Genomic DNA, 18,074 nt, shown 5'->3' with positions numbered 1-18,074 from the left:
CAGATGGCGCCTTGGTGCATTTTCAAATGGAAAATTGAACATAAATATACAAGCAGGCGTCATATGAGATGACTCCTCCTTCTAAAAATTGAAGGGAGGCGCCATTTGACATGGCTTATTGGGACTGAGTGTGCCATGTCAGATGGCGCCTAGGACTAAAAAAAAGGGAATAAGTCATGTGAGATGACGCCTTGGTGTTAAGGGTTTCAGAAATCTGGTTATTTGCGTAATTTTTTTCAAAACGTAGTTATTTGCGTTTTTTTTTTAATACATGGTTATTTTAAAAAAAAAATCAGTTATAGATATAAAATATTTATACTGTAATGATATGTCATTAAAATATTATAGACATTAGGGGTGGGTTAGACTGTTTTCAAAATCAATTAAAAAAATGTTTGTTTTACAGGATCAGAGTTTTATAAAACACTAAATTACATTTGCACGTAGTTGTGGTTCTTATACCGGCACTACCGAATTAAAACTGCGTGCAAAAATATTTTTATAGGGATTAAAATCGAAAAAAAATTTATATATGGGTGGGTGGGTTAGACACTTTTCAAAATAAAAAAAAATGTTTGTTTTACATAATCAGTTTTATAAAACACCAAATTATTTTTGCACGCAATTGCGTGCAAAAGTAATTTTATAGGGGCTAAAAGTAAAAATATATATATATATAAACTAATAGTCAAAATTAATAATTTTATAGGGACTAAAAACATATTTAACCATAAAATAAATCCAACATAAATTTTACATCTCAAATTAAAGTCACCATCTTATAATGACTCAAAATAAATTTAAATCCCTAAAATAAATCCACCATCATTCAACAAATTCACCAACATAAAACAAATTATAATAAAAAGAGAAATGATATGGTGACACTGCATTTTACAATTACACCGTATATTTCTACTAAATGATATACTTTTCCCTTTTATTTATTATTTTTATTGATATTGGAATCTGTGCCAAATGAAAAGCAAAGGTTAATAACTACGGTGTATGTATACGGTGTCACAATTTTGGTGTCAATATAGCATCTCTCTAATAAAAATTCACCAAATTCCCTAGCATGAAATAAATTTCAAAATAAATTCACCACCATAAAAGAAGGGCTAAACCACTATTTTTGGTCATTTAACTTCCTAAGAGTTTATTTTTGTCACTTATCTTTTAAAAGTACCATATTGATCCTTTAACATTCAAAACAAATCACGATAAAAATCAATGATACTAACAATGATACCAGATGATGATGATGACAAACACGTCACGCCCTACAATTTTAACATCGTTTGAGGGAAATAAATGGTCTATTTTTAAGTTATATGATCAAAATGAACCACACGGTTAAATCATGGGATAAAAAAGACAAGCGTATTGAAAATTGCGAAGACCGGAGAGTGAGTAGTAAAAAGTAGTTGAATGTTAAACGCCTAAAAGATATTATACATAAGAAGCAACAAAATTTCAATCAAACTAAGAGAAAATTTCTTTACCCACCTCCCTACGTGGTCACCCCCCGCAAAAACCCCAGTTTACCCCTGCTTCGGAAATGTATTTTCGAAGTATTTTTTTTTTAAAATTTTTTCAGACTTCGGAAGTGCATCTCCGAAAACACCAAATGGGGGGTGTTTTCGGAGATGCACTTCCGAAAACACTTTTTTTCCCCAGATTTTGGGGGGTTTTGGAAATGAACTTCCGAATTATGTAGAAACTGTTTTTTTTTTTATGTTTTTGGAAACAGTCTCATATTTTTAATTAAAGGAAGACGACAAATAAAATAAGCGATATATAAACATAAAATACAAATATACTAATATGATAAAAATAGTAATATATACAAGCCGATCCGATCCAAATCCAAGTAATAATAGTGTACGAAAGATACAATCCGAAAAAGAAAAAAAAACCCGACCACTACTGGGTATGCCTAACCCTCTCTCCCTGGGACCTCCTCTATCGCCTGTATGCCGCCGCACGGCCCGCATCAGTGACGATCATCTCCATCACGGCGACTGCCTCTGGACCGTCCTGATGAACGACACCTCGATCCAACGCGTCCCGCATAAGCATCTCTATCCGCTGGCAAATCGGCAGGAGATCAATGGCGTGGTCATCCTCGGCCTGCTGGTTCTCCAGGATCTCCTCGTGTGCTGGCCTTGGAGCGCCGGGAGCGTCGGGTGTCAGCAGAGGATGTGACACCCGATAGAACCATGTGACGTAGATCGCAGCGTCTACCACAAACTTGTACCAGCACCGGAGAGCGCAGGCACGATGATACTCCACAATTAGGCCGTTATCCGCCTCCTCGGATTCGGCCGCCGCCACCAGGTGGTGCTCGAAATATGCGCTCAGAGTGATGAACCAGATATGAGGCCCATTTGTCGTCATGCACTCAAAGTCAGCAACTTCGGGCTCCATACCCAAATAGAGCGCCATCCACTGACTAGCTTCGACCCTCTGGATCCGGGAGTGGGTCAACAGCGCCCCCCTAATCGGCAGGTAAAGAAGACACTGCACATCATGCAAGGTGATCGTCATCTCCCCAACCGGCAAGTGGAAAGAAGACGTCTCCTTGTGCCACCGCTCCACAAAGGTCCCCTGCATATCGTGGCTGATGGTGGAATACCCCGTCATGCAGAGCCCACTATGCCCTGAAGCTCTCACCGCGTCGTTAAACCACTCGGCAGTCGGTTTAAACAGACTGAAAACCTTCCGGGCGTGGTTCACCATTTTCAACGGCTCTCTCTCCTGTTACAAAAAAACAAATAAAAAAGTATGTTAAATAGACCGTTAAAAAAATATTGAATAAACGTCTAAATTATAAACGGTTAAATAATGTAGTCGGACAAATTATAAAAAATACCTCTCCCTCCCAGATACGCCGAGCGACGTGCTCGCGGTAGGATATCAGCACGGAAGTGTCACTGGGCCCTCCCGGGTAGCCCTCCTCATCCTCATCCTCCTCCCCGAGTGGAGGGTCAACATCCGGTACCTCCTCCGCCTCGTGGTATGACACTGCCACCTCAGGTACCTCCTCCTCCTCCTCCTCTTGCTGGCGGGAAGAAGATACCCGAGTCAGACGACTCCTCGATCCATATGTAGGGGTACCCTCGTCCATCTCCACGGGAACTCGCACACGTCGTCCCCGGCCCTGCCCCCGTCCCCGTGTCGACGCCAGCTGCGCCTCCGTCCGCTCGCGTCTAGCCGAGGCAGTCTGGGTCTCTCTACCCTCTCTGATGCGTGCTTGGTTGTCTGACATGTTCCTGAAAACAATTGAAATCGATTAATATGCGAGACAACATAAAGAACTAAAAAAATTGCACTTCTGATACAATTCAGAAGTTCATTTCCGAAATTGAGAATTGAGGTGTTTTCGGAAATGAACTTCCTAAACACCCCTGAGAGGAAGTTTTCTGCAACTTCCATGGCAGACCCCCAAAACAAAGTTCAAAACTATGTTTACACATTCTAAACAACCTAAATATCAGTACCAACCTAACCTAATACATTTTTTGCTATTTGTAAACACCCTAATATGAATTTTATTCATAGATCTAAAACTCAAAATGCTTATTGTTTGATGAGATTGGAGGGCTTTTGAATGTAGTATAGGAAGTTTATTGGATCCTTTGATGTAGCCTTGGAAGTGTTTGCACAAAATTTCTCTGGGGTTGTGTTTGATGTGGAATTAGGGTAAAGTGAATGGGGGAGGGAGACTGTTTTGCTAAATCTGCAAAACGCGCAGTATTTCGGAAATGAACTTCCGAAATGGTGTTTTTGGAAATGCATTTCCGAAATAAGACAATTTTTTTAAAAAAAAAGGCGCTTTCGGAGATGCATCTCCGAAAACACCTTTTTCTTGCATTTCAGAAATGCATTTCCGAAGTCAGAGGTAGTTTGGATTTTTCACTAGAAGTGACCTAGAAGGTTGAGAGGTGGGCAAAGAATTTTCCAACTAAGAAGTTGCCATATAGCATGAATAATAATCAACACAACAATAGTTAGCAGGCGCACCAGCAACACCTTATCAACAATATTAATCACCAAGAACCCCAGAAGAATTACATGTAGTAGCAGAAGGGAAAGACAAACACAAGACATAAGTATCATATGGACCATAATGTAAACCATTATTCCAATTAAGACTCATATGAACCATAATGTAAACCATTATTCCAATTAAGTAATACAGGTTTTGCCAGGGGCGGTTCTATAGCCCAGCAAGCCCGGGCACGCGCCCGGGCTCAACCCCTATTTTCTTTGTATTCCCCCAAATTTAATAGCCGATTTTTAAAGAAAACTAGGGGCAAAATTAGTAAAAATAAGGGTGTAAAAATTAAAACAGATGAATACCCAATGGTCTAGACAGGCCCAATCTAAATAATTATTTATTACTTAAAACAAATTAAAAAAATAACAAAACAGTACCGAAAACAAATTCTGAACCGCCCTGTTCATATTCCTCTCTCTCCAGTACGTTAGTTCCTATTCATCTCTCTCCAAATACGTCACTTTCCAGCACTGGCAGCACACTAGCAGAGGTAAGTAACATGCTTCTTAAATTTGTCTTCTTATATCTTATTAGTTTTATAGTAAATTAGTAATACAATATTATATAGTTATAGTCTTATAGATGTTGAAAAATATACCCTTATAATTTGTGTAAATGGTAAACCTAAAACCCAACCTTGTTCAATAGAAATTTGAAAACCAATTTTTTTTCTAATAGTTCACTTGTTTTATCCTGCAGTTTTTCTAATAGTTCAATTTCTTGTTTTATCCTTTTGTAAACCCAACCTTTCTTGTTTTACCCTTTTTTTCTAGTTTAATATAGGTCAATTTTACATAGTTTAATATAGGTCAATTTTACATAGTTTAATTTAGAATGAATGATAGTTTAATTTTTCTTCTAATATTTATATTGTAGTTTATATTTTAACAGAAATTCTACTCTCTTTTTTGGGGTTCTAATATAGTATCAAAGATTTTGGTTAATTTAATAGGTCATTCATAATAATAAAATTCTCTTTTAATTTTGTTGTTATCAATTATTTATTTTATTTAATTATTTGGTCTCGTCAATTTGTGTGTTATAAATTGTTTACTTAAAAATTCGTTTGGATCAGATGTGGTCCTCCGTGTTAGAGGTGCTTAGTATTGTTGATGAAGATGGACGTGGACCATCTCAAGCGGCGGGTTTGATAGAAAAAATGGAGAGCTTTAAATTTGCTTTCATTTTGAAGCTTATGTTAAAGTTGTTTGGTATCACTAATGAACTTTCAAAAATCTTGCAAACAAAAGATCTTAATATTGTGCTTGCTATGGAATTAGTTGATGATGTTAAAGCTCGATTGGCTATATTGAGAGAGAGTGGTTGGAATGATTTATTTAGTGATGTCCAAGAATTTTGTTTTACTCAAAGTATTCCGGTGCCAAATATGGATGAAGAAATACCGGTCCGCGGACGTTCAAGAAGAGAAGGGAGGACTGTCACTAATCTTCACCATTACCGCGCAGAGATTTTTTATGTTGCTATTGATAAAATATGTGTGGAGATGGATCACCGGTTTTGTGAAGGAAGTAACTTTGTGCTGGATTGCTTCTCATGTCTTGACCCCAAGAACTCTTTTTCCAAGTTTGATGTTGATAAGCTTTCTCGTCTTGCTAATATTTATCATGCAGACTTTTCTGATGATGACCGTGGAACAATAAGGGAGCAACTTGAGACTTATGTACATCAAGTGAAAAGGCATGCTTCTTTTACTTCTTGTGAAGATGTTCAAAGTTTGGCTATGAAGATGGTTCAAACTGAGAAACATTTGGTATTTCCATTGGTTTACAAGCTCATTGAGTTGGCTTTGATATTGCCGGTGTCGACAGCATCTGTTGAAAGAGCTTTTTCAGCAATGAAGATTATCAAGTCTAATTTGCGCAACAAGATCAACGATGTGTGGTTCAATGACTTGATGATATGTTACACGGAGCGAGAGATATTCAAGTCACTTAAAGATGTTGATATTATTCGAACATTCACCGCAAAGAAGTCTCGGAGAGGGCATTTACCTGTTAATTTTATTTAGCACACTATTCGCAAGTGAGGTTTCATCTCTCTTATGTAGCACACTTTATGACTATTTTTATATTGTCAAATGTAACTTTCAGTTAAATTTTTTGCCCAGGCTATATAAAATTCCTGGCTCCGCCACTGGGTTTTGCTTTTATAAAAAAAGAGATCAAAAAGTTGGTTAAGTCTAAAATAAGTATTAATAAAAAATATAGCAAAAGATAATTTTTATTTATTGATTAGTCTAGTTAAAATGTTTCAAAAAATATTTTTTTTTAAATAGTCGGCAGAGAAATCCATGTTGCCTTATCTTCTCCTTTTTTTCAACGGAGTAAATTGGATATTCAAAATCTCAACTTAATTAGTGAAAAATGTCATATAAACGGATCCACCAACCCATTGTGTACCATCCTTAGTGGTACAAGGTTGAATTCATCGAAGACATTAATATTATTTTAAAAGAGAATGATTTAGAACTTTCTTTTCTTTTAATAATTTTTATATTTTAATTTTTTGTTGCTTTAATATAAAAAATATATTTATTATAAAATTATTATTTTTTAATGAAAATATACTAAAATTTATGATTAGTGTTAGCACCTGAATCAATTTATTATTTTTATATTTGAGGTGTTAACTCAGTGGCAAATGAATTGTGACCTCAAGGTATTGAGTTAGAATCCCTTCTGACGCAATTGTAAAATAATCATTAATATCAATTTCAAAAATAAAATTTCCCCTTTCTCAATTTTGTTTTTGAAAATAAATATATCATTTTAAAAAATAATTGTGTTTAGGGTTGTGATGCGCCCCCAAAAGAACAACATTGTTCCGCACTCTTATTTAAAACGAGGCATTGGTTCTTTTGCTCAATTTTCATACTCTCACGCTTCCATCAATTCTTCTCTTTTTGCCGTAACTATTTTATGTATTCGCAGATTCCTCAATGGCCTCATATGCTACCGACCGTGCGTTTGAATTTCAAGTTCGTTTCTCTTTTCACTCATATATTTCTCTTGCTTTGTTCGGTTTCTTTAGATTTTTTTCGAATGACTGTAATTAAATGATATTCTAGAATTTAATTCAGATGATTTTGAATTGTGATTTTGTTCCTAATAGGATAGAAAAAGCGACGCGTCTATTTTTTTTATATATCTTTGCTTTCAACCAATTCAATTTTTGATTTGTTCCTTACATAAAAACGATGGGTGTGATTTATTATTTTCATTTTTTTTGGTATCGTACTAATAGTATTTTATCGCGTGAATAGGAAAAACTTGAAGGGGGAGAAACAAACACTCGTCAAACTTTGGCGAACAACATAGATCTGATAAAACAACAAATCCAAAAAGATCGAGTCGAATTTATTCAAGTGAGTCTGATTTGATGGTGAATTATTTCAAATATTATATATAGCTATGTGCTGTTTTGAATATGTATTTATGTCTATATTCTTAAGAATTGTGCTTGGGCCTAACTCAACCCTACAAAATCGGCTTGTATGGTGAGGATTGCCTCCACTAATAACCACATGTTCAGGCCATATATTGTTTGATATGAGAGTCTTAATACCCCCTTTCATGCCTAAGATAGAACGCCTGGATGGTGGAACTAAACGGTGGGTGTCCTAGTAGCGGAAACTTGATATTAGGTGGTCCAACGGATCTAAAACCGGATTCTAATACCATGTTAAGAATTGTGGTTGGGACTAACTCAACCCTACAACACCGACTTGTAGGGTGAGGATTTCTCCCACTTATAAGCACATGTTCAGGCCATGTCCAATGTGGGACTCTTAACATACAGTATTGAGAAGATTTCAAGTTTTACATTGGTTAAAGATAGAGCCTTGAATTTTTTTTATATAAAGTGACACTCCTCACCATACAAGCTAGTTTTGCAAGGATAAGTTAGGTCAATATCTAATATGGTATCAGAGCCTATCAACCAGACTATGGGCTTCCCGTCATTTATATTTATGCACAAGCCATAAAATAGTGATGGGCATGAGGGATGTATTGAAAAGATCATAAGTATTGCATTGAGTAGAGATAGAAATTTTAAAGAATTTATATAAAATGACACACCTCATCTTACAAGTCAATTCTATAAGGATGCGTTAGGTGAATCTTTAATATACATAAATATAGTACATTTTGGTTTTAGTCTATATAGTTTTATTGTTATTATTTTGGTTTTGAAAAATATATGTTATTTAGACGAGTGTGATAACTTATTATTTGATAATTGCTAGTTGAACTAAATGGGTGAGAATGTTGGTTTAAGGTTCAATATTAATCCATTTTATAAAATTAAAACAAAAGAATTACGACCAAAACAAAATTTTATATATTTGTAAATATCAAAATCAAACAAACCAAAAAATGCTGCATTTGTGGTGAACCAATAAATATTTAAATGTCATGTGTAATTATGTTTGTTAGACAATTATTTCATTTATTTTCCACTTTAAGTTAAAAGGGAAAAAAAATATTATTCTGCTAGTAACATTTTATACTCTATATTGATTGAGTTAACTAAGTTATTTATGAGGAATTATTATTAGTCTCATTCTTTTTATTTTCTATGCACAATTGAATAATATCCAAGTTGAAAATAAATTAACATTTAGGGTATTATAATGGTTCATCATTTCTTAAATATATATGAAATGAGGATCTCTTATTTTCTTTGAAATGCTTGTAAATAACCTTAATTATCTTTCTTTAGGAAAGAATGGCTAGGAATTTGAAGAATATTCAATCCCATCTTTCGAATGCCATGTTAGAAACATCAAGAAATGAATCATTACAAACTGAGAAAAATAATTTTCAAAAACTTTCTTCAAGAATGGATCATCCTATGTACAAGTTCAATAGCTCAACCACTCAAGCTTTGGAAGAAGAAGATGACAATATCTACATTCTAGATGCAATATTTATGGAAAGTGTCAAGATCCCATACGTCAACAGTTTGCCACCATATACAGTTTGGATCCCTTTATCCAGGTACCGTTTTTTTTTGGTATAAAGGTACACTTTTCTTATAATAAGTTCGAAATATTTTTCATGAATCCTCTTACATGCAAATTATATGAAATTTGTGTTGTGTATTTACTAATTTTAAAAAAAAAAATTCATGCAAAATAGAAATGAAAAAATGGCGGAAGATGACTCGAGTGCTAGAAGAAAAGATGTATTTTATGATCATCGTCGAGGTGTAACAATAATACGTAGTGATAGTGATGAAGAGTCAGAAGAGGACGAGGAAGCTAGACACAACTTTTCAGAAGGCGAAGACAAATTTTTGAGGTAAAATTTAAATTCAGTGCAAACTTTATATTTCTTGTGCATCATTTTTTTCTACTTTACTAAAAAAATTTAAGTTTATAATTCACTAAACTTCTTATCTTGATTATTCAATATATAGGATGGTATTTGAAGAACATGGTTTAGCTGAAGAGGTGTTGAATATTGTTAGCAAAACAATCGAGCGCCCGAGTTCTGAAATTCTGGTAATTATAATCTTGATTGTCTATCGAATGTATGTTGAGTATTAAGAGATTTATGTATAATGAGAAACTAATTATTTATTATTTTGAAAAAATATTGTCAATTAAAATATGCAGGAGAGGTATAAAATTTTAGAGGAAAATGACCAAAGTTCTATATATCATGAAGAAAGTGAATCTCACATTGAGTCATTTTTTAACAAAAGTTTGAGTGAAACTTTAGAGGCTTTTGACCCCCTTTTATGTCGTAAATGCATGGTAAATACTTTAAAATTATCATGTTTTTGTAAATTTTTGTCATCATTATGTTGTCTAATATGATTATGAATATATCATATATGTTTATTTTTGTGATTTTATTGTACTTTGTAGATCTTTAATTGTTCTTTGCATGGAAATTCTCAAAAGATAATATATCCGGTAAGTAAAAAAAATCCTACATTCATTTCTTATCATGCAAATCCATTAATTAATAACTTAATTTTGATGATTTTTTAATTTTCAGAGGGAAAAACAACTAATTTGGTCAGGACCAAAAGATGAACAAAAACCATGTAGTGATCATTGTTACATGGCTAATTCAATGGAAGGACAAGTTGAAGAAGATTTGAGTGTTTCAAATTGGAAACTTTTGGAGAAAGAATTATACTTGAAGGGAGTAGAAATGTTTGGGAGAAATAGGTATGAATCTTTCTTGTTTTTCATACACTTTAAACGCAGGTATAAATTTTGTAGCAACGACACATCTGAAAAATATGTTTGTGTCTATGTAAGTTTTAAAGACACACATGACACTAACATTTATGATTACGTTGATTTATTATTATTATTTTAAAATATTACTAGGATCGGCATGTCAATATATGTATCGCGTCTGATATTTGTGTCAGTTATCGTGCTTCACAATCGCGTCTGACTAATTATACAACTCATGCTCTGCAGTTGCCTTATATCTAAAAACTTATTTTTTGGATGGAAGACTTGCAAGGAAGTTGCTAGATACATGCAATATGAAATGTCAATTCTACATGGATCCATGGACCAAAATGAAAAATTTAGTGAAATGTCATCCAAGCCACGTAGGCATAAAAAACAGGTCAAACCTAAGAGGCTTAAAAAATCTTCAAAGTCAGCAGGAGTTCCATCTACGTATAAAAATATGACTAATGGGAAAGCAGCTAATATTCAATATACGCCTTGTGAATGTGAAGGTTTGTGTGGAAAGAAATGTTCTTGTGTTGATAATGGATTTTGTTGTGAAAAATATTGCGGGTATGTCAATTATATTCCTTTTTGAAAAATATTATTTATTTGAACAATTCTTTAGATAGAGTAATTAATTGTTAATTAACAAATTATGTTTTAATGTGTTTTTATTTTAATTTTTAGGTGTTCTAAGTTGTGTATGAAACGATTTGGAGGGTGTCATTGTATTATAGGTCAATGTAAAACTCGAAAATGTCCATGTTTTGCAGCAAATCGAGAATGTGACCCAGATATATGCCGGAATTGTTGGGTTAGGTAATGCTTTTTTGTTAAATTGATTTTATTGTTCTTATACATTTTATTATAAATTACATGAATGATTATGTAATATTATTTCAAACAAGGTGATTAAATTATCCAAATTGCCATGATTAATGTAATGAATTTATTTATGTTATTTTTTATATAGTTGTGGAGACAATTTATTAGGAGAGTCATCTAATCGTGGAGAGAGTCAATGCGAAAATATGATATTTCTTTTGAAGAAAAAACAAAAGGTAATATTTTTTTATGGTCTTATATATGTTTAATTCATTAGTTTGTGAATATTTACATTTGTTTTTTATTTTATTTTATTTGTTAGGTTCTTTTGGGAAGGTCTAATGTTGTTGGATGGGGAGTTTTCATAAAGGTTGGAATCACTTATTTATATTATTTATTTTTAAGATATGAATGTATATATTTTTATTACTAATTGTTAATGTATTTCAGAATCCTGTAAACAAAGATGAGTTTATAGGAGAGTACACTGGTGAAATACTCACTCACGAAGAAGGTGATATACGTGGAAAATTATACGACAGTGTCGACTTTTCTTTTCTTTTCAACTTGAATCATGATGTAAGTGTTTCGTATGAATTATTCGAGACATAGATGATTGTTTGATCATAATTCAAAATATCAAGTTTAAATATAAACACATTGTTTTATCTTTAATTAAATAGCGAATGATGTTCTAATATTCTAACTACGTGAATGCGGAAAATCTTCAGTATTGTCTTGATGCTTATCGCAAAGGAAACAAGTTAAAATTCGCAAACCACTCGGCAAATCCCAATTGCTACGCAAAGGTTAGTCTAAAAACTTCAATATATAAACTTACATTGTGTATTCTATTGTGGAAATTTCATAATCAATGTTACTTTTTGAATAGCTTATGTCTGTCGCTGGAGATCATCGAATGGGAATATTTGCAAAGAAACGCATTGAAGCTGGTGAGGAGCTTTTTGTTGATTACAACTATGATGAAAAACTTCTAAGCCTACGATGGTTTCGTGAATTTGTAGATGAAGATAAATCCAAGAAACGTGATCCAACATTTTCTGATAAAAAAACTAAGTTTCGTCGTTGATGGGATAAATGGAAAACTAGTGTCCAATTTTTATTTTATTTAATTTCTCTCCATGAACAATTTTGAATTGATCATGCAGTGTTTGAGTTTGTTATTTCTAATACTTTTAGGTTATTTTTAGTGAATTAATACTTTAAACAGTAGTGTTTGTATTGCTATCATTTTTATTCTTTTAAAAATAATATTTTATTATTGGGACAAAAATGTGTATGAATTGCATAAGTATGGCATAATTTATTTGGATTAATTTATTTGTGTTTATCTACTAACATAAGTTGTGTGAGATTGTTTAGAAAAATTTATAAAAGCATAACTTAGGATATTTTCATAAATTTTTTTCATTTATTTTCATAAATTTCTCTAAATATCTTATGAAAATCTATAGTATATATATAAACAATTTAAAATTATTTTGCCTTTTTTTTTTAGATATAACTTATGTAAATTTATATATAAGCATTTATATTGATTAACACTTGGGCTACAATATACAAATAAATTGTATTTTTACATGGCGAAACACGTTGTGTTGAATTGTTTTTTCACACGGTGAAACACAATGTGTGTTTGAGAGTTTTCATCCATATCCTAAAAACAATATTAGTAACTAAGGCATTCAAGATTTGGACATCAATAAATCAATAGAGTATTATCAATCTAATTTTTAAATTCAAGCAACCAAGCAAAATTCTTACACAAATGATAAGTGTGTTTAGGAGCAATTTTTTTTAAATCTATCCAGTTACAATCTATAATTTTGGAAGGCGTTGTTCGATTATACAGGTTCTTATAATTGATTAAACTCACCATATGTGAAGGAATCATTTGTTGAGTAGAAAAGAAAGTTGGATTTACAACAACCATTGTTAGATTCTCACTCATAAACACATTTCTTTCATTCAAACATCTTTGGGACATTCTATCAAACATCGTGAGTTCAAACTTAAAATAGACTAAGCATAAGAGTGACACACAACTGAGCCAAACAAAAACAAAATAACAATAACTATAATGGATACACAAACTTAATATCTAAGAAATTTTGTATTCTCTGGTGGTGAAGGCTCTGGTGTAGGTCGTTTTTCATGTTCGTACGACTTTGGCCCATTGGTCAGTGAAGATGGTTTTAGAGTTGGAAGCACATAAACTTACTTGATTCGAGCAATGAGAGTTTGGTGAACTTCTCTCTCAATAATTTTGTTTTAGAAAAAAACTTTAAAATAGAAGGTGCAAACATGTTTACTTAAGAGAACATTAGTATTGTATAGACCACTTATTAATAGTAGATGAAACTCAAAGCATGTTACATAAAAAGAGACTATTGTAAATACTCTGGTTTATGGTTTATAGTTGATGGCAAATAAGTTAGTAAATTGAACTTTCAAATTTTAATAAAACAAATATTTAATTTATATATACAGTTAGAGTAAAAAGAGTTTTTGTCTATCAATCAATCACAATCATTAAATTCTTAGTGCATGTTTGATTTGGCGGTGATGAATGAAAAATCGCGGTGAAAAATTATGGTAGCCTAGAAGCTCCCTTTTGTAGCTTCTGGTTTTCCACGGTGGAAGGACATGTAGTCGCGCGTTGGTTGAAAAAAAAAGCTATTTGAAACATGCTCTTAACATAGTTGACTTTTATTATGACTTATTTTAAAGTAGAATAATTTCATATTGATAAACATTTTGCACTGACTCTGAATAACAATTGAACTCTTAATAAAATTTAATAATTGAATTATCCAGTGTTAGTAGTGGTAGAGACATCTAATTGTAGGAGTGTGTTTAATAAATATCTTACTTATTCATCTTTAAATGATAAAATTCTAACCATTAGACTAAGGTATACGCTCCTTGAATTAATTTATCAATAAATCTATAAATTAATAAAAATAGAATTTAATGGACATTATAAAAATGTTTTACATTGTTCCGTTAAGGAAACACTGTTGGTAGCAATGTTGGGACATCCGTTTATATAAGCGCATATTTGAATTGGTGACATCACTTATTCACCTGTAAGAGTATGTTTGTATATTGTAAAAATGAATGGCGTGGATCGAAATGTAGTGGTGTGGAATTGAGCAGAATAAATATGTTGTTCTTTTGTCACTACTAAAAATATGACATTTGCTTAAAGGATTTTACATCAGGCATTAAAATATTTGATGTGAAATATATTTGTCAAAATTTTTTACATCAGGTATTTATTTGCAATGATATAAAAAATATATGAAAAAGTTAAAAAGTATAACATAGTGGCAGTATTGTAAATAAAATGAAGAAAAAAAAGGCGGTGGCAGAATTGTAAATAAATGAAAATCTTGTTATAAGGGATCTTACATCGGGCCTAGACCATACCGGATGTGATAAATAGTAAGCATAGTGGGCCTTCACATCGGTCCAAAAAATAACCGATGGAAAATGTCAAATTAGTTGGCGTTTAGATCAGGCAATTAAAGAACCGATGGGAAATGTTTACTCCCAATTTTCCCTAAAAACACATTTCCTCCCAATTTTCCCTAAAAACACATTTCCTTCTATATGCTGACGCTACCTTCTCTCTCCATACCACATCCCTCTCTTCTTCTCTTTCCTTTGCAACCCTAGCCTACCACAATCCCCTTTTCTACCCTATACACGACCATCGCCATTGAGAAACCAATCCCATATTTGTTATCCCCATCTCAAGATCTTCCTAACAAACCAAATAGATTTTTGTTTCGGCTAACCTTGTCGTCAACAACCTCTTCTCATTCTCCGGCAATGTCTATCAACACCGAATCTTCACCACCACCGCCGGTCATCGGAAAAATTGGATCGTACACTGTTTTCATGACGTCGCCTTCAACCCCTAAACCCTCTTCTTCCGAACCTGTTACTACTACTCCTCATTCACCAAACATCAACAATGGTAACAATCATGCTAAGATCCTTCCTCCTCCACCTCATATTCGTAATCTTGTACCGTCTTCCAAAACCCTATCATATGATTCTTCTTCGTTTGTTGGATTTTTCAAGAACGCTGTTAACAAGGTTCAAACCGGTAATCTTCACTTTACTCTTTCTATGACTATGTCTCACTATACTCAATTGTGTTTTCGTCTCGGCTCGAGTAGTTTAAACCATTCGAGCGAGGTCCCTGAATGTATTTATGGTTTGGTGTTCAATTCGGCTTATTCTTTTATGTTCAAATCTTGTATGGAAGCTAGAAATTGGTGGGGATTGTAATTACTAATAAACATTTTTTTATAGTTTTGTGAAGCTTCTTATCCTTATTGAGATTAGTTGTTTGTTTCTGTAGGCTAGATGTAATGGAATTCTATGCAGGGGGAGCTGGACTATTTTCTGGTATTACTATTTTCTTCGGTTCAGTTGCTAATCTCACTGAGACAAGCATCTACTTTATCCAGATTCATTGTGAGTGTTTGTTTCCTTTGTATTTTTAATTTTAAGATGTTAATACAACATGTCCAATTATTATCCAAACAAACTCATTGGTAGTATCTTTCAAGAATTGGTTCCATTAATTTCTATTTAATTTTTATACAATTGCAGTAACAGGACCTTGGAAGATGTTTTAAAGAGTGGTATGAAATTGTGAACTTCTCAAGATTCAATTGAGCCAACCTTATTAAAATGAAAAATTACTGTCATTGTTCAATTGATCTGTTCCATCTATATGTTTTATGTTTAGTCACAACTGAAACAAACAGATTGAACTCCCAGATCCAATTCTGATCCTATAATCTGTTGGCCATCAGGTATTAAGATGTTTCCCTTGTTAACTGCATTAAATTCATCTTTATAAAACCCGGCGTGTCTCCATGCTCGAATTTTTCCAACCCTCTTTTGTCTCATTGCAAGATCTAGTTGGTCTGTTTATGTCTATATTACTCCTTGGAGATTTCATCTTAGTGTTGCTTACATTACTTCAGATGTACTCGCTGCCGCTAATGAATTTCTTCTTAGTATTATTTGTCCTCCCTCTTGGTGTGTTATTTCTATTTCCATATGGAATCAGTGATGTGTTTAGTCCAGGGCCTAGGCGATCAGCGAGCCTTGCTCGGCTATATGTTGTGTGGAATCTGACCTCCCTAGTCGTTGTAAGTTGTTCTAAACATGAACTTGCTTCTAACTAGCGTTTTTACCTAACTACAGTGCTAAACTTTTGAAGAATGCATCACAGAATTAACATCAGCTATAGGAACATGTTGTTCTTTTTCCATTCCAGTCATTTGATCCTTCCTAAAAACTGTATTAAGGTGATAATTAGTTACCCTAATCTAACCATGATTAAAGCATGAAAAAAATGATGAAAAAAATGAAGAAAAATTAAAGTGAAGTTACATTTTAGAAACAACAAAACTGAAGAGAGGAAGAGGCAGTTGCTTAGTTAGCACGCTTTCATTCTTTCATGTTTTGTTTTGGCCGCTGATACTAGCTGTCTGTCTGACTACTACACTGCTGTTACACTTCTAAGATTCTTTTTTTTTCTCATAGATGTGTTTGTTTGGCTTGTGTTGTGTTGTTGTATTGTGTGGTAGTACTAGGAGTAACTATTGCATCAAATCAATTTCTCTTTTGTTAAAGAGAGTGTCAATAATTAAACATGTAACACAAAATACTCCACGTTGGCTTAGCACCCAATAAGCATTGATATTGATATTAGATAGATATAGATAAGTATTGGTATTATAATATATATGCCCATTTAGAGAGGGAAATGATATGGTACTTTATCATTTAGTTGAGAAGTTTAATAATGTAGAATCATAAGTGGAACTTGTTTAATAAATCTTTGGTTTATAGCATGTTTTGTTTGATTTTTTTTTTTGGAAGAGGTGAAAATAATTTTAGAACCGTAGAACTAATTTTCAAATGATTTTGAGGTATTTAGTTTTTTAAATATTCTTTCTTTAGAATTGATTCTACTTAGAAGAATAGAATTTGTAGCTTATGAATTTAAATGTGATTTTATATTAAAATTTGATGTTCAATTCACATTTACATAAATATATCTAAATTTAAATTAATTCTATAAACTCAATTATGTTAAAATTAATTCTATCAAACTCAATTTTATCAAAAAAAATTATATCCACCGTCAATCAAAACACACACACTTAGCCATCCTATTTAGTTATTTTCTATTTAAAGTTTTGTTTTGCTTTGGCCATCATAGTTTTTATTATATTATTTTCTATTTCAAGTGATATCAAATAAGCTCGTTCACTATCTCAGGCATTTGTTTTAACCTTAACTGTGAAACGGGTCTCTTGTAACAGGTAGTTTCCTTCATTTGTGGTTTTATTCATTATATAGTTCATTCACATGACATGCATTCCAACATTCAATCCAGGAGTTTTAGTATGTAAGTAGCAAATAATTGTTTTTTTATCAGATAATTAAAATTGATAGTACCTATTTGCTGTGACTATTTGGCAACTTTTTCTAAACCTTTGCTAAGTGGTAATGACCAATACAGGGATGAAAGTGAATGGTGGATGCTTCTTTCTGGTCTATTCCTCTGCAAAATAATTGTAGTTTTTATTTGTATTTTCCTTTTAACTTATGTAAAGTGGGTAGAGCTTTAACTAGTAGGTAGGAGCTGTAATATTGAGTTATAGGGTTGTACAAATTATACATTTATACAATGTTAGGAAGAGTTTACCAAACACATGTTAAATTTTATGTGATGTGTGAAATGGGTTGATTACATGATTTTTTATTACCAGTTACTATAGTTTACTTATGATACAAGAGTTTCAGGGTTTTGGTCCCTTTTGTAATAGTGGCCGATATCTCAACATAAATTGCTCAAATTTCTTGGTCTTTCTTTTGTCTTATCAAATATTTAAAATTACG

The 18,074-nt window shown here is 32.7% G+C and overlaps 2 protein-coding genes and 1 long non-coding RNA gene across 3 annotated transcripts; all 3 read left to right on the top strand.

Annotated features, from left to right (window-relative positions):
• The first annotated feature begins 5,141 nt into the window (after positions 1 to 5,141).
• On the top strand, positions 5,142 to 6,117 carry LOC131612717 (uncharacterized). Its single transcript, XM_058884475.1, has one exon. The coding sequence runs from the start codon at positions 5,223 to 5,225 to the stop codon at positions 6,090 to 6,092; it is 870 nt and encodes a 289-aa protein (XP_058740458.1). The 5' UTR covers positions 5,142 to 5,222; the 3' UTR covers positions 6,093 to 6,117.
• Positions 6,118 to 8,812: 2,695 nt separating this feature from the next.
• On the top strand, positions 8,813 to 12,204 carry LOC131614966 (histone-lysine N-methyltransferase EZA1-like). Its single transcript, XM_058886494.1, has 13 exons — positions 8,813 to 9,084; positions 9,226 to 9,387; positions 9,506 to 9,590; positions 9,705 to 9,845; positions 9,960 to 10,007; positions 10,093 to 10,268; positions 10,530 to 10,859; positions 10,977 to 11,108; positions 11,263 to 11,350; positions 11,437 to 11,484; positions 11,565 to 11,693; positions 11,846 to 11,923; positions 12,007 to 12,204. Exons 1-13 carry the CDS (start codon positions 8,813 to 8,815, stop codon positions 12,202 to 12,204), a joined length of 1,887 nt encoding a protein of 628 aa, XP_058742477.1.
• Positions 12,205 to 14,715: 2,511 nt separating this feature from the next.
• On the top strand, positions 14,716 to 17,067 carry LOC131612716 (uncharacterized). The gene is made up of 3 exons (XR_009287463.1): positions 14,716 to 15,252; positions 15,511 to 15,626; positions 15,765 to 17,067. It is a non-coding gene; the product is annotated as an uncharacterized LOC131612716 (long non-coding RNA).
• The last annotated feature ends 1,007 nt before the right edge of the window (positions 17,068 to 18,074 follow it).

The sequence above is a fragment of the Vicia villosa genome, linkage group LG6 (assembly GCF_029867415.1).
Source record: "Vicia villosa cultivar HV-30 ecotype Madison, WI linkage group LG6, Vvil1.0, whole genome shotgun sequence".
NCBI classification, from domain to species: Eukaryota; Viridiplantae; Streptophyta; class Magnoliopsida; order Fabales; family Fabaceae; genus Vicia; species Vicia villosa.
The sequence above is the reverse complement of the archived record's forward strand: the minus strand, read 5'-3'. Positions and strand labels throughout refer to the sequence as shown.

Bases quoted from the DNA above. Each gene is read 5' to 3' on its own strand.
- LOC131612717 (XM_058884475.1), top strand. From the start codon at position 5,223: ATGGAGAGCTTTAAATTTGCTTTCATTTTGAAGCTTATGTTAAAGTTG.
- LOC131614966 (XM_058886494.1), top strand. From the start codon at position 8,813: ATGGCTAGGAATTTGAAGAATATTCAATCCCATCTTTCGAATGCCATG. The intron at 11,109-11,262 runs GTAATGCTTTTT...TTTTTTATATAG, and splicing joins TGCCGGAATTGTTGGGTTAG to TTGTGGAGACAATTTATTAG. The intron at 11,485-11,564 runs GTTGGAATCACT...AATGTATTTCAG, and splicing joins GATGGGGAGTTTTCATAAAG to AATCCTGTAAACAAAGATGA.